We start from the raw sequence: 22,809 nt of genomic DNA, 5'->3' as shown, positions 1-22,809 counted from the left end.
ATACCTTAAATGGAAGAATCTTAATGGTTGATAGAGAAATTTGCTTGAACTTGAATCCCCAATTGAAAACCCTAATGTGTTCTTGAGAGGATTTTAAGAGAAAGAGTATGTTTTGATAAAATAAGGGCTAAATTTCGTGTTTATGGAATATATATAGGGTGTAAATATGACCAAAATACCCCTCTAAATGCGTCATTTAATTTCTATGAAAATTACCCCATTTGGGCCCCCAGTGCGACGCAGAGATATCGCGTTGCCTCCCGTTTGTAACCTAGAAACTCACCGTGACATGGTGGAATCGCGGAGAGACACTGGAAATTGACAAACGTCATTTTGGCTTATGGCGCGATGCGCCACTGACTGAAATGACATTGCTGAAACTTTAAATCGCCATAACTTCTTCACCAGGTGTTTGTTTTAGGTGAATTTGGTATCGACGGAAAGCTTATTCAATTATATAAAATATGAAGGGTATAAATATGTCAAAATACCACCTATAAACCAAGTTATACTCATTCAAAGATGATCTATGTGAAATCACACACAAAAACTTGATGGATTCAAAAGTTCTTAGCATGGATTACTCTAAGTAACTCTTATGAACATGCTTAATACATCATAAGCTATATTATAACTAGGATACTCACCCTAATTCATGTACTCAAATATAAATCACAGGATAGGAGGTTTCATGTGTAGGAACAACGGTTCATTTTCTAGCTTAGAAATATACGGGGTATTATAGTGACTCAGGAAAATCTCACTGGACTCCTTACGAATCTGGTCCTATGACCCGTGAAGATACCCTACGACTCGTAGAAAGATTCGTAGTTAAGGAAGTGAGCTCAAAGATCAAGAAATTTTCAGGGACCAAAAATCTGAGGTGTTACAGATAGCCCTGGTCTGTTGTAGTATTGATTGGAGGGCTGTGTATTGGTTGATTGATGGATTTATTACCCTTATTGTGCTTGTTATTGATTGCATATTCATGGTATGTTAGTGACTTGGCCTAAAAATTACTGTTTTTTGGTTTAAAATAGGACTTAAGGAACATCTTATCAGATTTTGGGTTTTAAAAAGGTAAAATGGACTACTTTTGCCCCAATTCAATTTCGGGCACTTGACAGTATTGATTACTATTCAGAAATTCTAGTTCAATTAGTCAAGGTATACGGATATCGCGAGTCCCCCATAGGTCCTTCCTTTGCAAGCCATAGATGTTAGAGGAGTACACGATACTTTTGGACATGACACTCATTTCATATTACATTCTGTGGCATCCATCCACATTTATTTTTCATATGCGTTGCTTGTAGTTAGTATTATTTGTTGCTTGTATCCACCGTGTTTATGGGGGCCCGGTTAGGTTGTAGCTAGATTATTGTTATTATGACTTTTGAGGTAGTTTACTTATATTTTCCTTAATCATCTATATTTGATCTGTTATTCTCTTTCTGGCCCTTTTTACTTAACCTTAGTTTATATTTGCATTTTATTCTACTTATATTTTATTTGAGCTTAATCGGCCTATAATGCCTACTGCATACAGCGTATTTTGGTAACTCACAAGGGCGGACCCAATGGTTGTTAGGGGGTTTACCCGATCCCCTCAACAAAAAATTACGTTGTATATATAAGGTAGAAAATCTATATTTATGTACATATACTAAATTTGAACCACTTGAACCAATAATGTTAGATAGATTAGTGGTATTGACTGTACTTTTTGGGCCACTTGTTAATGCCCGCGTCACGGGTTCGATCCTCGTAAAGGCGCAGGCTGCCACTTAATTTTTTATTAATTCACTTTGTTGTCTTGTACCTCTGCTACTATTATTAAAAAAAAACTAGCTACTATTGTTTTTAAAAAAAAAAGGTCAAAATAAGTTAAAACACAAAAGCTTAAAACCCTTTTTCCTTTTTCTAAAATTAATAAACCCAAAACCATTTTTCCTTTTTCACTTGAAATTGTATTTGTTGGATTATTCACACATTTATATTTTTATTTTTCAAACCCTCCGAAAAAAAATTTGAGATCCGCCACTGGTAACTCATACTACATTTCTGTATCTTTTTCCCTGACGTGGATCGGGGTATGAGTTATCATCGTTGATGTCTTCCTCGTGCGGAGCTTTTGGATTCAAAGACTTAGGGTGAGCTCTTGATGACCGGAGTTGATTCATCTCCCTCTACTTCTGGACTAGTGTGATTTTGTATATTTTGTTCCTTCTCTCCCTATATATATGTATTTACAGTCTTTGTATATTTTGTTCCTTCTCTCCCTATATATATGTATTTACAGTCTTCTTTCTTTTGGGTCTTTTTACCTTGTGTATCTCTTTTCCTCTTATTAGCCCGTTACTCATCGTTTTGGGCTACGAATTTGATTTACCTGCTGACGGGTTAAAGTAGGTGTCATCATGACCTGAGTTCTTGGGTCGTGACATACTCCCTCCATGCATTGTCTTGTTTTTCTTTTCCGAATCTTACATGTAATAAAAGATGGAATTGCTTTTAGAATTGGCCTTAGTTTGTTGTTGCACTCAGCATGCCACCATTTGCTGAGTTTTGGCTTCATCTGAATAAAGGGTCCTTGGATTCCAGCAATTGTTGCAAATTGTAGCCAAATCTGTTGAGCTCCAGAACAGGTGATGAACACATGTTCTATGGTCTCCTGAAAAGGTTCATCACAACATCTGCATTTAGATGCTAGGGGAATCCAAATTCTATTTAAAACTTCATCAATATTGATTCTTTGTTATCAACAATAGATGTAGCATGAAGCACTTTTTACTTGTCACATTTTGATAATTTATGTTACTAGGTCCTCCAAGAATTTATATCTATGCTAGATGCTACTAAGTAAATGTGTCGAGATTGTCAGATTAGAGATGATTGTGATGCCTTGATATGTGAAGGTGCAGTTGGAACTTGTGTTGGTGGGTTTTGTGTATATCTAGGGGATTTCAAGACACATCCACCAATCATAAAGGTCTGCCCTTTCTTTTAACTCTTTTTATCGTAGTTTTGCTTCGTTAAATTCTCCTTCTTGAAAGTTTAGGTCATATCTTAGTAACTGAATTCACTAAGGCTAAGATAAATTCAGAATCACCTAATATCTTTTGTTTAGGTTGAGATTTAAATTAGAGAATTCACGTTCTCAACCAACTTTACTGACCACTAGATCACACTTTTTTGAGTATGGTTAAAGGCATACAACATTGTAACTGCATACTAATCAGTTGTGATTTGTTGCACTCAGTGAGGAACCATAGTGGTGTTTATTAGTTGCGTATTAAGGATGTTTGCCTCAAGAAACTATTTTCTACTATTTCAATATGTATGACAGTGCTGAAAGAATAGGAATTAACAATAGAGAAATTCTATAGTTAAATAACAATGTCGGTCGTCACTAAGCTTGACTACTGACACAATATCAAAAGAATTGTTAGCTATAAACATTTCAACAACGGATTACTGACAAAGTTCAAAGTAATTAATTTTTTTTTTTTTTGTGATTTTTGTTATTACTAATACCTTCTAGAACATTAGATCATGCCAAATATTGATTGATTGTGTCTGCATGTACAATAGGCTTTCTCCAATCGTGATAGTTTGGATGAAGCATTTATCTTAGGTTGAGGGATAATGGTTTGTTTATTATTATATCAATAGAAGATGGATAAATCATATAATCCATATTCATTTGTCTGTTTGTTGTTTTCATGAGCTTTTATTTTTTGAATCTAAGCTTATTTTGATTTTTAACACATATCCTCACCTGATCATAGTCGATTAATTCATTTTTAATCTGCACATGCTTGATCCGAGCCGTCCATCTCCTAAATATATGCTAATGAATTGTGTGATCTACGGAAGGGAGGGAGGAAGCATGCACAAATACTTGTAAGAAGACTGTCTTGATTTGCAATGTGAAACTGGTTTTGCAACTTGTGTTGATGGAAACTGTATATGTTTATGAATGATTAATTCAATGTTATTTCATTCAAGAAACAGTTACATACAGTAAAGTTGATACATTTAATATGATTAGTAAAACACATTTTATATGTTTGTTTCATTGAAGAATTAGTTAAGAAAATTACATTTCATATGATTAGTTTCTCTCTCCCTCTTCTTTCTTTAAATAAAAATATTACTCCCTCCGTTTCAGAATAAGTGAATTATTGGGATATTTATTAATGTTTTAAAATAAGTGAAACATTGAATTTTTTTTTCAAATTTAGCCTTATGATTTGACAACCAATTAGCATTACAAGGTCAACTTTTTCTTTTTTAGGGGTAAAAATAAAAAGTTATATTAAATTTATGTCTTTAATGCTTTTTTCTTAATCCGTGTGTCAAAATCCAACAATCCATTTATTATGAAACGGAGGGAATAACAAAACTAGTTGGTTCTTTCTTCACTCATTACCCGCCTTCCTCTACTCACTCGTTCTGTTTCTCGGTGCCATGCAATAATATATTTACTCCGATTGTACAAGTAGTCTGAGGACGGTGCATATACCACCCTACCCCGCCTTTCAAATATAGAGACCGTTTTCGATTGGACTCAAAAGAAGTCATGATTTTAGTAAAATTTAATTAAGATGTTATTTATTTCAAAATTTTCTTTGAAGTGACAATATTCACTCAGAAATGGTGGATTAGACTGTAACTACTTTAACTTTGATCATATGATGATTGACGAGTTTATGAATATTATTCTTTTGAGGGGTTGACAAAACAAGCTAGTGACATCTAAATTATGTGTACACAAATTAGTGACATCTAATTTATCACATATGAAAGTATTTTTACAGCATATATGAGTTGAGACATTTTATAACTCAAAAAATAGGCAATTGAGCAACAAGATGTTAAAAACAAAGAAACACAAATGATGTCTTTTCACGAAGCATTACCACGCAAATTACAATCACTGCCGTTACAGCATACAGGTGTGTGCTAACAAGCACTAAAAGCATTGGCATTTCAATACCACAATTCTTGGAAAACCCATACAAATTCATAAAAAGGAGCAACCTCGGCAAACGCAAAATATAAGACGGAGAAACTTAATGCAAGAAAAGGCAATGAGTCTCAAACTCAAATCTCAAATTTAGGAAACATAAAGAGCAAAACTCCTGAGCCACCATGGAAGGAAAACCAAGGCACCTCAAGTAAATGAAAACATATTCAAATCATGCTCGCCACCGCCTATCAAGCACCCAATTCTGTGAATGGTTAACTGACATACAAGGCAGAGAATTAGAACCTAGAAAGCAAATCGAAGATAAAAATATAGCAGAACTAAACAAAATAGAGTTCACATAACACACTTTATGACAATAGAAAGCATTGAAAACTCCAGCATTACACAGCACTGTTCACTTCCCCTTCTTCTGGGCAGCCTTGGTGACCTTGGCACCAGTTGGGTCCTTCTTGTCAACATTCTTGACAACACCAACAGCAACAGTTTGCCTCATGTCTCTCACAGCAAAACGACCCAATGGTGGGTATTCAGCAAAGGTTTCAACCACCATTGGCTTGGTGGGAATCATCTTAACCATGCCAGCATCACCATTCTTCAAGAACTTAGGCTCCTTCTCGAGTTCCTTACCTGAACGCCTGTCGATCTTGGTCAAAATCTCAGCAAACTTGACAGCAATGTGGGAAGTGTGGCAGTCGAGAACTGGGGCATATCCATTTCCAATCTGTCCAGGATGGTTCATGATGATGACCTGGGCAGTGAAGCTGGCAGCCCCCTTGGCTGGGTCATCCTTGGAGTTTGAGGCAACATAACCACGCTTAAGATCCTTAACAGCAACATTCTTAACGTTGAATCCAACATTGTCACCAGGGAGTGCCTCCTGGAGAGCTTCGTGGTGCATCTCTACAGATTTGACTTCAGTTGTCAAACCAGAAGGTCCAAAGGTCACAACCATACCAGGCTTGATCACACCAGTCTCTACACGACCAACAGGGACAGTTCCAATACCACCAATCTTGTAAACATCCTGAAGTGGAAGGCGGAGGGGCTTGTCTGATGGCCTCTTGGGCTCATTAATCTGGTCAAGAGCCTCAAGAAGGGTTGGACCCTTGTACCAGTCAAGGTTGGTAGACCTCTCAATCATATTATCTCCTTCAAAACCAGAGATAGGGACGAAGGGGATCTTGTCAGGGTTGTAACCAACCTTCTTGAGGTAGGAAGAAACTTCCTTCACGATTTCATCATACCTAGCCTTGGAGTACTTGGGAGTGGTAGCATCCATCTGCAAGAAAATTACAGAACCAGCATGACATATGCTGTTTAAAAAACAATTATTTCCACATATCAATAAAAGCAAACCTTGTTGCAGCAGCAAATCATTTGCTTGACTCCAAGGGTGAAAGCAAGCAAAGCATGTTCACGGGTCTGGCCATCTTTAGAGATACCAGCTTCAAAACCACCAGTGGTAGAGTCAATAATCAGGACAGCACAATCAGCCTGGGAGGTACCAGTAATCATGTTCTTGATAAAGTCCCTGTGCCCGGGGGCATCAATCACGGTGCAGTAGTACTTAGTGGTCTCAAACTTCCACAAAGCAATATCAATGGTGATACCACGCTCACGTTCAGCCTTAAGCTTGTCAAGCACCCAGGCATACTTGAATGATCTCTTGTTCATCTCAGCAGCTTCCTTCTCAAACCTCTCAATAACACGCTTGTCAATACCGCCAAGCTTATAGATCAAGTGACCAGTGGTAGTTGACTTTCCAGAGTCAACGTGGCCAATGACCACAATGCTGATGTGAATCTTCTCCTTACCCATCTTGAGAGACTAAAAGACTGCAATTTATACAACAGAGATAAACACATTTCAGAAGGCATGTAATCATTTCTAGAGAACTGAAAAGTTGGAACCTGTCAAAGTTTAACCAATTGGTTCTCCAATAACATGTCATATACAATAAAACAATGAAGTATGCCTTTTCCATTTAAAAACTAATTCAAAAATATGTTTTTGCTATATATACCCTTTGACTCATTATGTTGAAGACAATACTGAGTAAAATATAAATAATAATGTGTGAATGACTTGGGTTACAAAAAGATTGCAAAAAAAGTAAGCAGCTACAGCTCCTACAGTTGGTGAAAGGACTCGAAAGTTCATGCAAAAAGTAGCAATTGCTACCAGCACATTTTAGGACTAAATTAGGGGCCTTTTGGTAGAATGTATTGGAAAATATAATGCATACATTAGTTAATGAGTACTACTAGTATCTTGTTTGGTACGTCTTTATGTGTATGTATAACTAATGCAAGCATTAGTTATACGCTCTATTTCCTATGTATTAGTAATACAAAGACTTTTAACACATGCATTAACTTATTAAATGACCTTAATACCCCTCAATTTCCCTCTCAAAATATTTCACAGTTTCTTTTCCCGCCATTTTATTTATCAACAGTGAATCTTCTCAAAACATTTCACAATTTTTTTCCCACCATTTTAATTTACAACAATGAATAGTTGATTTAAATAACTACAACATATTTTTTCTTTGCTTTGATGGTCTTTAAAAAGATTAAAAAAATTCTTGAGACTATTCCTTAACTTTACATCTTGTATTTTATTTTTGTTTCAACTATGTTAATAGGTCGGCGTAACATTTCATGCGCAAAGACGAAGGTGTTGCAATTAATCCTAAATCTCTATACTAACTATGTTCGAGATGACAAAAGAACTTTGTTGCAAGAAAAGTAAACAAAGTCAAAGAAGGTATTTTTGTAAACAAACACTTCTTTTATAGAAATTATGTAAGATATATTATTTCTTATAAGAAATAATACAAAGAAGGATATTTTTTTGTAAACAAACACTTCTTTAATAGAAATTATAGAAGATATATTATTTCTTATAAGAAATAATACAAGCATTACTAATGCAAGCATTACTAATACACTATATTCTGCATTGTTCTTATACACTCTATCTAACGAGCCATTAATGATTTAATTCCTGGAACAATGCAAAAGCAGTACATAAACAGAATTATCGCAAGCATTTTAGGACAAAAGACTACCAACATAAGAGTGACAAGTACCTACAGTTAACCTCAGCTCAGCTTAAATAATATACAAAGTTATTAAACTTATGTTATGTGCATATAAAAAATCATTACAAACATTTACAGATCTATATTTATATTACATCTATATACCTATATTCAAGCTCAACAGGCAGATCGGCTGTGTAAACAATTGACACAAATAAAAATAGATGACAGTTAACCGAACATCACTTCACGAATCATAAGATAACAATAACATGTCTTCTGAATGTTGATTCAATATGAATGAACTTACAAGAAGTCACGGAAAATTATCAAGCTGATTAATGAAAATTAAGGAACATTAGTTAAAAAAAAACTTAATAACAATTAAACTACGGATCTACTGACAGAACAAGAACAGATCAACCAAACAAATTGATTAATACAGATAAGAGTAATTGACAGAGAAGTGGTATAACCTTAAAGAAGAGAAATTAGGTCACTTTGCGGCAGCTCTGAGAGAAGGGAATCACAGCAAATGTGTGGAAGGGTTAATTTTGAAGGGATAATGAACCTTTTATAGTATCAACAATGGGAATTAGGGTTCTCTCTATGCCACTCTTAACTCTCTTTACGTAAATGCCCCTCACATTTTCTCTTCCGTTTTTCGTCCACTTACGTTATAAATTCATAAATTGCCTTTTTTATCCCGTCGCTTCAATTTATACCTTTGGTTATTCGAAAAATACATTGTTTGATTTACTTTAAATACTTCCTCCATGCCTCTGGTTATACGAAAAATAGATTGTTTGATTTACTTTAAATACTTCCTCCAAATGTATTTTTACTTGTACATTTTAGATTTTTCATGTTGTTGAATTATTTTTTGGCTATGGGCCTTCTGGGTTGAACTGGTCCGTTAAATTGTTATTCCTTACGTTTTTTTAAATTTATATTTACATATTTCATAAAATTCCTTACTTACATTTACATTTAAAATTTCTTATTTTTTTAAAATTTATATAAAATTTCATTTTTCAACTTTACTCTTGATACATATAAAAAAAATCTCACATCCTATTTTTACTCCACCATTAACTCATTCAAGATTTCCTTCCCTAAAATATCTTCCTAATTATCAACAATTAAATCATCTTTCTTCCTCATTTTTTTCTTCCATTAATGCTTAAATCATCTTCTTTCCTGATTTTTTCTCCTCTATTAATGCATGCAACTTTTTTTTCCTCTTCTAAAATCTCTCCCATTTTAAGAAAAAAAAAATTTATTGATACATATATAAATTTATTTAGTTATTCATACATATTTATTTTTTTTAATGGTGATTCATATGAATGATAAATATGGTATCATTATATGGGTATTATGGTGATTCATACGATAGATACATTTTGTATGATTTTAACAGGTGATACATAAGATATTAATCAGTGATACATATTGTATTATGGTGATTCATATGGTAGATATAATTATTTATTTCAATTATTGGGTGATTCGTATGATATTAATGGGTGATGTATATGGTATTATGGTGATTCATATGGTAAATACAATTATTTATTTTAATTATTGGGTGGTTCATATATATGGTATTTTGGTGATTTTTATTCTAGATACAATTATTTATTTTAATTATTGGGTGATTCATATATATGATATTTTGGTGATTCGTATGGTAGATGCAATTATTTATTTCAATTATTGGGTGATTCATATATATGATATTATGGTGATTCATATGGTAGATGCAGTTATTTATTTCAATTATTGGGTGATTCATATGATATTAATAGGTGATATATATGGCATTATGGGTGATTCATATGTTATTAATGAAAGGTAATCGTATAGTAAGTGTAGGAAACAAAAGTAATAATATTTAAAAAAAAAAAGAACTAAAAGCAGATTGAAACATAATTAAAATGAAATCTAAAAAAGCAGACTAAAATTAAAGACGAAATTAAAGACAAAAAAAAAAGAGAAAAAAGACCAGAAAAACATATCTTTCATAATTAAAGATGAAAAGAGAGAAACATAATTAAAACACCTAAATTAAATTAAAAAAAAGAGAAAAATTAAATATTTTTCCTTAAATAAAGAATACAATGAATAAAAGAGAATCTATTCTTTCTTAAAATAAATATCTGGTTAGTTTCAAATGTATCACATTTTATATGTATCACCATATAACATATGTATCATATTTTAAAAAACCGAGATAAAATGTAATTAACAAAATAGTTGGGATTTTATGTAATATCACTAGGACAAGCCCCAGCTGACTCATACTGTCTGAAATGAATACTAAATCATCTACTAATAAATTGGAAATCTGAATAGCTAAGTCTCCAAACTATGAGAACTCACCAACTGCAGAGATGTAAATGAGATGCTCGAAAATCACTTACGCTGCTGAGAGTGCGCACCTGAACCTACATTATGAGACAATGTAGCACATAGACATATATGTGGATCAGTACTTTGGGAATGTACTGAGCATATAAGGGTGAATAAAATAAGTCAAACAATACTTCAATAGCATCACAAGTTATAAAATCATGCATGCGAAACGTAAATGACTCGCATAGGCTTGAGTAATCTGAAATCTGAAGATCATAAATCATGAATAGTAAAGCATATAATGTAAATCTTGTGAGTCACAATACTTAGTTTTTAAAATCTGTCCTTTTCTAAAACCTATATTTTAATTCAAGAACTTTAAAATTGTAGAGAAAATACTTTATCTTAGGGATTTAGAAATCTAAAAACTTATTCTACATGGGAGGTTCTTCTAACCGACATAAATTATGTGAGCGTTCATGGAGTCCAACGTTTTTGTCCCCCTAAGAAAGAATCCTCACGTTGGGGAGAGAAGTCATACTCTTGCCAGGGAGTATAGCTTATTTAAGTGATCACATATCTATCACCCACGCAGAAGCGGGAACAATCTAAACCCTATGTTGGCACGTAGTTCTGGGGTATGAAATCGTGGTAACGTACTCATCTCGGTTCTAAATACTACTCCCATTAAATCTGTATGCTCATTTTAATGGAAATCCACTTTTAAAATAGTATAGTGGTGTACAATGAAAACCCACTGTATATATGTAAAGCTAAATCTGTAATCTGAATCTGTAAAGTGGATTCCAAACCTATTCTGAGACCAAAAAGTCAAATCTTTAACAACAATCAAAAATAAATCTAGTCATAGGGTGCTTATAGCACAACAAATCTTGAAATAGCAATCTTTAATTAGGGTTTAATGACCCATGCATCAAACTCATGTTAAAATATCATAATATTCATGCTTGATAATGTAAACATTGATAAATTAATTCAAAATCTAGAAATTACTGCAATATACATGAAAATATGAACATAATCATGTAATTCAACTTCTAAATCACTGGAAATCTCATAAGCTTGTAAATCAATAATGGGTATAAATCCTAACTTGAATTTCATGGAAAATCATATAAAATTCAGTAAAATTGGAATTAAAATAAGTTTTGGGCACAATTTATGAACTAGATGCTAAGGCTTGAATCTTGGATCCCTATTGATGCTTTTAAAGTTGAATTTTTGAAGTTCTTGAGTTGGGAATCCTTAATCTTGAATTGCCTTGGAGAATTAATGGAGGAATTAGATTTCTTGAGGAGTAAACTTTGATGATCTAGGATTTTGTTTAAGAGTATTTTGGTGAAAAGTGGGTATAATATGCTTAGGATGGGTTAAATGATCTGTTATTCACGACTTGGTGCTAAAGAAAAGACCAAAGAGCCCCTTTTAAAATCTTAATCGGACTGGAAAAATTCCTGAAATTGGCCTATCGACGTGCCGTTATTGCGATGGCCTACTGAAAACTGCCAACTAGGACCTGTAAAATCACCGCGACGCAGAGCTATCGTGGTACGCTTCTGAATTGACATTTTGTCCAACTCCGCGATGTGCCATTATCGCAGAGGCTCACTGGAAAGTGACAATTGTGAAATGGAACCTCACCGTGACACGGTGGAATCACGAAATCTTACTTGAAATTGACAATTGAGATTTTAAATTATCTCTGCGACGCGCTAGTGACCGAAATGATGGTGTTTTACAACTGGAACTTAAAATCGCCATAACTTCTCGTCCGGTTATTGGATTAAGGCGAATCTTATATCGTTGGAAAACTAATTCAATTTCCTACACATTGGAGGGTCTAAATCTGGAAAATTCTATATGTATGAAAAGTCATTCTCTCTTGAAGCTAACGCTTAACATTCTCAATGCTAAATTGAACTAGGAAAAGTACGGGGTGTTTCATGCGTGATTAATCCATTAAGCACATTTAAATGTGACTAAAAAATTGTACCTTCACCCATATGTAGGGCATACAACTGCTTCTTTAAGTATAATTTATTTGTCAGCATTTTGGACATGTAGAGATTTTCCAACTTTGTCCAAATACCACATGCACTATCTTCGTCAATGATGTTATTGACCACATCATCTGTTAAGTGCAACCTGATTGCACTAGTAGCCTTTTCATCTATTTCTTCCCAATCCTCCAGTTTCATGGATTCGGGCTTTTTGAATTTGCCACTTAGTGCTTTGTGTAATCCTTGTTGGATGAGCAGATCCCTCATCTTCCTCTGCCATGTTGAAAATCGCTATCACCGTTGAATTTTGCTACCTCGTACTTTACTCCGAACATTTTATTTTTACCTAGTATAGTACCACGAACCGCAAATATTATTTTCGTGAATGAGTAGAACCTGTGCTTTGATACCAGTTGTTGGGAATAAACCCCGCTACGATAATAATATTGCGGTAATAAAAATCAATATTTATGACAACAGTAATACGGTTAATCAACAAGAACAACAAGAGCGATAATGACACCAAGATTTTTACATAAAATTCAATGAGGAAAAAAACACGGGCCAAGAGGAGCAACTGTAGTAAGGAATTTTACACCGTAATCACAAGTACAATACTCAAAGTGACTACTACACACTCAAAAAAAATCTCTCTTTTGATTTTTTCACCTCACTACAATATCGCTCACACTCTTTATTTTTCCTCACAGACTAAACTCTCTGTGATGCCTCACTCTATTTTTCTTTCACTCTTTTTGTTGGTGTGATATCCAAGTGAGCTAAAACCCTCTATTTATAGTAAAAAGAGAAAGTGCATTTATGTCACTGATGACATAAATGTGTAGCAGTTGTCAACTACACAGACATAAATGTGTAGCAATTGTCAACTACACGATCTCTAATTGATATTCTCTCCGTCCCAAATTATGTGTTATCATTTCCTTTTTAATCCGTCCCAAAATAAGTGTCGCCTTTCCTTATTTGGCAACTTTTTAAAGGCACAATTACACTTTTACCCTTATTGGTCCCACTTAATTAAAAAAAAAAAATATTGACACATTTTTTTATAAAGGATAATTTGGTAAATTTTACCAAGTCTTCCCTTATTTCTTAAACTCCGTATCCGGTCAAATGGCGACACATAAAATGAGACGGAGGGAGTATCTTCTTACTGCAATGGTTGAAGAAAGCAAACCAAAAGGAAAAGTTTTCAAAGTTTCATTTATGAGCTGGACCCACATTAGATACTTAAAAGGGTATACAATTTTGGTTGGAAAGGTGAGGAGTCTCATTTGCAATGGTGATTCAAGCATTATAGTCAGGGTTTTTCCATTGTTACTCATGTTAGTGCTCTTATCAATGCATGTGAAATCGGAAGGGCTATGATCAGATTCATGTTGAGTGTGATTTCTGGTGATGAGATTCAGAAGTCATGGTTTTCTTTTGTTGGCCGTCTATGGACTGATTGGAGTCTTTGTTGTTGTTACCATTTGCTTGGGTCTTCAAGTCATATCAAGTGCGCGTACAATATGAATCATAGATTGATATCTCTTAAGAAATTTGAGACATATGTCGGTGACTCATATAAGTGTCCTTGGCTTCCTTATTATGTCATGCTGCAGCGGGGTACGTGTTGTTGTACGTGATTCTTATATAATAGGTTTGTTTTCATAATGTAAGTTTTTTATGATGCTTAATTTTGAATTACTATCTTCTTTTTTGGTTAACAAATGGTAACGTGAAAGAGACATGATAATAAGATCAAATTAGCCTAAAAAAATTGCAAAAAAATTGCGTACCTAAGCTGAGATGGAATGAAGGAGCACTAATTATAAAAGTTTTCTTAGGAAATGGTTGTTTAAACTAGTATCATTTAATGGAACCTAGCAAGAGTTTTTTGATTATCGACTTTGCAGCTACATACCTTTATAACGAAAATGGATCTGAAAGGCTTGTTTATCAAAGGGGCATTTTCAATATTTTTCTTATTTTACCCAATTGGTGAACCTAATATAATAACTGGCATGATATGGTAATGATATGGTTAAACTTGTCTGGTAGTGTCATGGAGCACAGATGCTTGGGAGAGACTTGCAGATTGGTTGTAATGGTTCAAGAATACAAAAACTTGCCTATAAATTAGACAAATTATTCCTGCAAAACAAATTCTACAGGGTGGCAGTCCGTCCGGCCATGTTGTATGGAGCAGAGTGTTGACCAGTTAAGAACTCCTACATTCAAAAAATGAAGGTGGCGGAAATGCTGATGTTGCGTTGGATATGTGGGCTGACTAGAGGGGATAGAGTTAGGAATGAGACTATCAGGGAGAAGGCTGATGTGACTCCAGTGGAGAATAAGATGCGGGAATTCCGATTGAGATGGTCCGAACACGTGATGAGCAGGGGCATGGATGCCCCGATTCGTAGGTGTGAGAGGCTAGCTTTGGATGGATTTAGGCGGAGTAGGAGTAGACCGAAGAAGTACTGGGGAGAGGTGATTAGGCGGGACATGGAACAGTTACAACTCACTGAAGACATGACCCTAGATAGGAAGATCCGGAGGACGCGAATTAAGGCAGAAGGCTAGGGTCAGTTTGGGTCGCTAGTGTAGGGCATCACTTGGTAGGGGTATTATTCTTGTTATGATACCTTGTTTCATGCTTTATTATGAATCTGTTTACTTTTCTCTGTTTACTATTACTTGTGGGAGTCGTATTTATGTTATGCCATCTTGTTCCATGCTTTACTATGAATTTGCTTAGTATTCCGTGTCTCGAGCCGGGGGTCTATCGGAAACAGTCTTTCTACTTCTTTAGAGGTAGAGGTATGGACTGCGTGTATCTTACCCTCCCCAGACCTCACTATGTGGGAATATACTGGGTTTGTTGTTGTTGTTGTTGTTGTTGTTGAAAATGACACTCTATAGCATTTTTTAAAACAAATAGCCCAAGTTTGAAAACTTTTCAAAAAGTGGTCAGTCGGATATAATATTTTCGCTTTATAGTCTTTTCTTAATTTGGGTCATTTTGGCCTACGTAGTCCATATACAGTCTATATATAATACTGATACAGTATTCAACTTGGCAAATTCGACCCTTTTAAAAATATTTCAATTTTTTTTTGCTATCAATTTTTTCACTGATCAAATATTCTACTTTTTTTATTGTTTAGAAATAATAATTAAATTATATAAAAATGATATAATTGTTAAATAGAATATGTATCTATATAAGATATATGTATCGAAATTGTATAGTTTTATCAAATATATACATGTATAAAATATATATAAAAACTATATAGAAAGTGTATGAAAATTATATAATTATTGTACAAAACGTGTAAAAAAAATTGTACAGTTATTGTATAAATTGTATTTCAAAACTGTATAATTTTCGTATAGAATATTTATATGTATAAGATATGTATAGAAACTGTGTAGAAGGTGTGTTGAACCGATATAGAACAAGCCAATAAATTGAAAAGGGTAGAAAGTGCAATTTAAATTTCATGGTCATTTTCATGGAAATAGTTTAATTTGAAGTGCCGTTTTTGTCTTTTCCCATTAGTATTTGTGTTGCGTCCAATGGATGAATAAAACATGTATTATCTTTTGTCCAATGACACAAAAAGAAAACATAAATAATATTGAAAAAATCACGAAAATTTTTGAAGTGCAGAGTCACATTAAGAACATTATCCCCATGTTGGCATAGGGTATCCAACAAAACGCAACTAACTTTTTTAATACAAGGTAAGAACATAAACAACAAAAGATTAAATAGATAAGAAAACCCACATGAAAGAAAGTTTCTATTTCGGTGCATATATTATCTTTTGTCCAAAGACACAAAAAAAAAACAAAAAAAACATAAATAATATTGGAAAAATCACGAAAAATTTTGAAGTGCAGAGTCACATTAAGAACATAAACAACAAAAGATTAAATAGATAAGAAGACCCACATGAAACAAAGTTTCTATTTCGGTGCATATACAAGTAAATTTGTAAAACTGCCATATAATGGATAAGATATACAATAACTAAAATACATACAACAATTGTGATAATAATTATAGAGAGAAAGATCAAATATGCCTTCAAGTAGTGAAAACAGTTTTAAAATACTTTCCTTCCATCTTTGGATTCTAAAATATTCTTTAATCCATCTATGTGGCACTAAAATATCCTTCCACTTAACAAACGTGTGATTAGGCTTCTAACTAAACATATGACAGTCTGTTATTGATTGAAGGTTTAATTAATCAAAATATAATTATTCCCCAAAATTCAACTCGATTCTCACTTAAATTACCCGACACAGCCACCCAACCAGGAGACCCAATCCAATCATAATAACTAAAGGGGAAAAACTCTTCTGAACACAATATTTCTTCTTTTGAAAAATTGATCTGTGACTTTATGTTTCATGCGAAAATCATGGTGAATAGCTCGATTATCTATTTCAGTTAACCTCTTTGGTGAATAACTTGTGTTTTTGAGTAAGAACTGAAGAATCCACTAATCTAATGTAGGGTTTAGTTAGGATCTGATTTTTCTTAATATTGTAAGACCTAATGCTTGTTTGGTTGAATGTATTTTGTAATTTTTCTTGTTTTATATGCTTCTTTATATGATTGTAATTAATTTTTGATTTCATTGTACACTAATTTTGTCTGAAATTAGGGTTTTTATGATGTTGATGTTGGAAATTTTTTTAATTATTTTCTCCTGTTTTTACATATTTGTTTTAAGCCTTTTCTAGTTTATTTCATACCTTTGTGTAACTTTTGTTTTCATTTTGTGTATATTTCTGTGTTGGTGTCAATTTTGACATAGTTTGCAAGAATCAAGGATGCGATAACAATTTCACAGAGTCAATCACCAAATAGATTCTAAAGGGAAGGACAAAACCTATGATCAAAATGTCAGAAAATATTAGAATCAAGGTAAGTTAATCTCCCTGTTTAGCTTAGTCTTACGTGCTAATTTTTTCACTTTTAGTCACTTCCCTCTTATATCATTTAATCAATGTTTTATCAGGTTGATATAGGCTATGTAGGGTTGTTTTTTTTCAAGTTTGATATAGGCATATGTATGCTTTTTTGTTCAGGTCGATATAGGCATGAGTACATTGATTTTTCAATTTTATATTAGCTTAGTCCTGTATATTGTTTTTTTCACCTTTAGTCACTTCACTCTTGGGTCATTTAATCACTCTTTTTTTTAATTTGATACATTCACTGTTTTTTGCTATTTTTTTCACTTAGTTTTATCATTGTAAGTTAATATTTTGCACTTAGTTTGATCACTATTTTATCAGCTTGATATAATCACGATTTTTTTCACTTAGTTTACCATTGTAAGTTACTATTTTTCACTTAGTTTGCTCACTGCTTTATCAGTTTGATATAGTCACTATTTTTTCACTTAGTTTAACAATTGTAAATTACTAATTTTTACTTGGTTTGATCAATATTTTACCAGTTTGATATAATCACTATTTTGGCTATTTTTTCACGTAGTTTTATCATTATAAGTTACTATTTTTCACTGAAGCTTCAAGGTCAACAAAAAATGTCAACCAACCTGTTGCCTTTTTAAGAGAAGTTCCTGGCAAAGATTCTGATGAATGTGAGGAGGATGACCAATCAATTTTAAAGCCTAAGGCAATAGCTGAAGCTAAGACTAGGCTTCAAGCAAAAAAGATGTTGAGTCGACCAACTGATACTAGGAGGAGGGAGAAGAAAATGGTGTGAGTATATCTTCTAATCTGTCATACTCACCAAGAAAACTAACTTGAAAAAGCAAAGTAGCTACGACTTCTAACCAGTTGACGGTTGAAAAGGAGAAAAAATTGACAAACTAAGGACGAAGAGGGGTGGAAAGCAGTAGAAAGAAGTGACTGAATGCATTATCTAGTTTTTAGAATTTTTTATTGTTATGTAATGGCACAATGAAACTTTATACGGAAAAGGATCTAAAATTCTCTTCAACTATGTAAAATGGTGCAAAAACGTCCTCCGTCCACTTATTGGGCCTAAAATGGCTTTCTCGTCTACCTATTGAGCCTAGAATGTCCTTCTCACCTACTTGTTAGTTTAAAATGTCCTTCTCATCTATCTATTGGGCCTATTCTATCTTTTTATTTAGGCAAATTACATGAAAGACCGTCCTTAAAACTTAATTACATATATAATAGTACTTTTTCGATATTACAAAAAATAATTTTTTTTTACATATATAGTCATTTAAAAAATTAGAAAAAGTAATTATAATTCTTAATTTAATGCAATAACTAATTATCAATTCGCCTTAATTTAAGAGCTATTTTCAATCTTCAAATTAAATTGAAAAAGATAATTCCTGCTTTCAAATATTTTTCTCTCTTATATTCAAGATTCAAATATTCTTAAATAAATTAAGTATTCCATTATTTGCTCGTGTGTGTTTCGTTTTGTTTTCATGTGTGTTAATCGTCTAATATTATTTTATTATCGTGTATTTTTAATTCTAATGTAATTGGTTAATCATATTTTTTTATGAATAAATATTTATGGAATAAAAATCATTATATTGGAATTACAGATATATCATGTATTTTTGTTGTATAAATATAATTAATGTCAAAGTCATAATATTATTATTATTATTAGTATTATATTTTTGATATAATTTATGGGATAAATATTAATGGTATATCCATTATGTCGGAAGTACTTTTATTGTCAAAAATTATTTATTAAATATAAATATATATTTTCAGTATTACATGGTATAAATTTTTTATATCTAAAATATCATACCATGTATGTTTATGGTATAAATATAATTTATATGGTATAAATATATCATATATTTTTGTGATATAAATATAATTTGTATAATATATAAATATATCATGAATTTTTATGATATAAATATACCATATATTTGTATGGAGATATCGTGAAAGAAGACAATAAAAATGAAAAATATAAAATTTTGATATAGTATGTAAAAAATGAATGGACAAAGGCTTCCATAAAAATAGGTAATAAACAACAAATATGAAAATTTAAGGAATAATTATTTTTCTACATATTAGAATCTGTTATAAAAGTAAATATTTCCTCCGTTTCAAAAAGAGTGACCTACTTTTCTTTTTAGTCTGTTTCAAAAAGAATGACCCCTTTCCCTTTTTGGCAATACTTTAATTTCAACTTTTCACATGACATATTTAGAACCACGTGATTAAAGGATATTTTGGTACATTTGACACAACTTTATTTAAGGCCACAAGATTCAAAAGTCTTCTTTATTTTCTTAAACTTTGTGACAAGTTAAAGTAGGTCATTCTTTTTTAAATGGAGAGAGGATTTTATATGCTATATCTGACAACCAACTAATACGTCTATGTATATGTAATAATTTTTTTAAAATGGCTATTTATATTATTTTTATTTTTATTTATCAGATCAATTTAGAATGACGAAAAATGATATTGTGCACTATTTATTTGATTAATATTAACAAAAATGATAGAAATTTTATGTATTTTTTAATAAAGATAAGTTGTGGTATTATATAATTTTTTTTCTTAAATGAAAGGACAAAATAGTCCCATAGGTAGACGGAAAGAGCATTTTAGGCCCAATAGGTAGACAGAAAGGACATTTTAGGCCCAATAGATAGACGGAGAATATTTTTACACTATTTTACATAGTTGAAGGGCATTTTAGGCCCTTTTCCGAACTTTATATTTTGTTGTTTTTTTATGTTAATTAAACTCAAAAGTTATTGTATTATTATCTAATAAGAGGCAAAAGGCAGGAGAAGTAGACAGCTCTCCGTCAACATGCCTGTTTTTCCTAACATGCTTCATCAGTTGCTTCTTCCGTTATTTTAATTACGTGATCTCTAATTAATTATTATAAGTTATTTATGTATTAAAAAATTAATAATATTTAATAGAAAAAAGTAAAATAGATATTTATGATCCTGTCTATTTCATAAGCTGCTTCCTCCATGAATTTATTATATCAATTCTACTTTATTATTATAAGTTATTTATGTATTAAAAAATTAATAATATTTAATAAAAAAGTAAAATAAATATTTATGACATGTCTGATTCAGCTGTTTCACCCAGGTATTTTTGTATAATAATTTTGTTGTATCACTTCTAATTAGACATGTCTGTTTCGCTGTTTCAATCGTTATTTTACTATGTCACTCCTAATTAATTATTATGAGCATTTAAAAATTTTCACAAGTATTTTTTATAATAATTTTATTGTATCGCTTCTAATTAACTTGTCCACATATCCGCACTTCGCCGGTCATAAAAATATGTTTAAATCATCAAACTCTCTTTTCTTATGAAAATCAACATGTTTATAAACATGTAAATTGGATTCATTAGAAAATGTGAATTACAATAAAGATCTAAGAAATATTAAATTATATTGTATAGGATTTTTAGATAACTATTCGCAAATTATCACATGTTTAGTAGCACCAAGCATTCGAATTTTTTTAATTATATTTTTAGAAACTTAATTTTTTTTTGAAAGAATGTTTAATGTGTTATTTATGCATCAATTTAAAATATATGTTTTCAAATATTAGCTCATAAAGGTATTCTTTTCCAGTACGAGTATTAATAGAAGCATCATCGCATTGTACTATGAAAGATTTGATCACATAAAGAAATTTAAAAGAAGATTTTCGATACTCTTCAACTTGCTTTAATGTGTAACTATGTAACTCGACTTCTTTTATAGAAGTTGAATGAAACTTGACAATTTTCTAGTTTACCTCTCAAATTCCACAAACTCAGAGAAATTTCATAAATACTACTAAATCTTGTACGCAACAAAAAAAGCCAAGTAAACTACTAATTAAAATTTATCTAATATTTTTCTTTAGCCATGTTCATTAAGTATGTTCTTACTTATTTTGTCTGGCTAGTTTCATGCTATGAAAACTTAGTGCAGAGGAAAGATTAACTTCCTGCTCTTTAGCTAACCAACTTAACTTATAAAAATATGTAGATAAAATTTATACCACATAATGCTTTATGGAAAAGACCAAATGATCCATAATATAATGCGGCTTTTGACCAATAATTAAAATAAAAAATAATTCACAATGCAGTTTAATTCGAAGAACTAATCAAGTTTATGTTGTGCACAAAATATTAAAATTTCATCATGATGACAACTTAACCAAGCTTCAATTCACAACCAATAAATACAAATGGATATGAGCGCAGTGGCAAAGAGACTGGGAATGAAATTGATTGTAACAAAAGAAACTTTGGTGGTAAAATTAGATGAACAACATACAACGCTGATTTGCTAGAACTCGAATGAAAAAAGTAACAATCAGATCGAGACCGTGATTAAAATCAAATCTCTTTTCTTTCACTTCAAAGAGCTTTTAAATTCTTTTTGAATTTCCTCTACCGTATTTATCTTTGTGCTTTTTTTTTGACCGATATCAAAGAAACTTGGATAAAATAATGCTAATATTGACATGTTGAGAATTACAAACTATTGCACAAACACAAGTGCACAATAAACAAATATATTGGGACAAAAGCAAACTTCCCTAGTGTTTAATCATACAACAATAAGATATGACAAAGACGAGATAGAAAAACAAATATTACAGTAGCAAATAATTTTTTGTGTTGCTTATGATTAGCAACATCCACCACTCTTTATCATCGGCCGTCCACGAATATTCATTGTTGGAGGGTTAGAAAATTTAAGGTTATTGGCTTGCCATCCTATTTTTGATAGCACTAGTCATAGTCATGAAAGCCTGTTCTATATTCGTAGCATCTTTAGCACTGATCTCCAAGAATGGAATATCAATTTCATCAGCAAATGCCTTAGCCGTTTCACGTGAGACAACTGTATTTGCAGTAGGTTATGTGTTTCAATGTGAATATTATATGTTAGAGGAGGCGTCTCCTCGAGTACAAAAACGGCAGACATAAAAACTGCTTATGATTTATTACCATCGTGGGGCAACATTCCAAAAAAACGGTGCAAACTTGCCTTTTTATTTTCCAGCATTTTCTTATTTTATTTAAAGTAAATAATAAAGGATTAGATGAGGAAAAATTGCAAAAAATGGAGAAAAAAGATAAATACCATTCCTTGATTTTTAGACATGCCACATCAGCAAGATTATATATATATATATATATATATAGATAGATAGATAGATAGATAGATAGATAGAGAGAGAGAGAGAGAGAGAGAGATTGTTGTGAATCATTAAGAGATGTCTGTTTCGCTGCGTTAATCGTAGTTTTACTATATCACCCACGATTAATTATTATGATCATCTAAGCATTTGAAAATTACATAAAAAGTATAATAAATTACAATAGTT

The 22,809-nt window shown here is 32.1% G+C and overlaps 1 protein-coding gene across 2 annotated transcripts; it reads right to left on the bottom strand.

Annotated features, from left to right (window-relative positions):
• Nucleotides 1–5,097: 5,097 nt before the first annotated feature.
• Nucleotides 5,098–8,774, bottom strand: LOC107873441 (elongation factor 1-alpha). 2 transcript variants are annotated; one of them, XM_016720295.2, is made up of 4 exons: nt 8,519–8,774; nt 6,353–6,831; nt 5,343–6,275; nt 5,098–5,251 (listed from the first exon to the last, which is right to left on the bottom strand). In XM_016720295.2, exons 2-3 carry the CDS (start codon nt 6,812–6,814, stop codon nt 5,391–5,393), a joined length of 1,347 nt encoding a protein of 448 aa, XP_016575781.1. In that variant the 5' UTR covers nt 6,815–6,831; nt 8,519–8,774; the 3' UTR covers nt 5,098–5,251; nt 5,343–5,390. The 2 variants fall into 2 exon arrangements, with proteins under 2 accessions (XP_016575781.1, XP_016575780.1); XM_016720294.2 differs by having other exon boundaries at nt 5,098–6,275.
• Between the last annotated feature and the right edge of the window lie 14,035 nt (nt 8,775–22,809).

The sequence above is a fragment of the Capsicum annuum genome, chromosome 6, assembly GCF_002878395.1.
Source record: "Capsicum annuum cultivar UCD-10X-F1 chromosome 6, UCD10Xv1.1, whole genome shotgun sequence".
NCBI classification, from domain to species: domain Eukaryota; kingdom Viridiplantae; phylum Streptophyta; class Magnoliopsida; order Solanales; family Solanaceae; genus Capsicum; species Capsicum annuum.
This window is presented reverse-complemented; position numbering and strand designations above follow the sequence as displayed.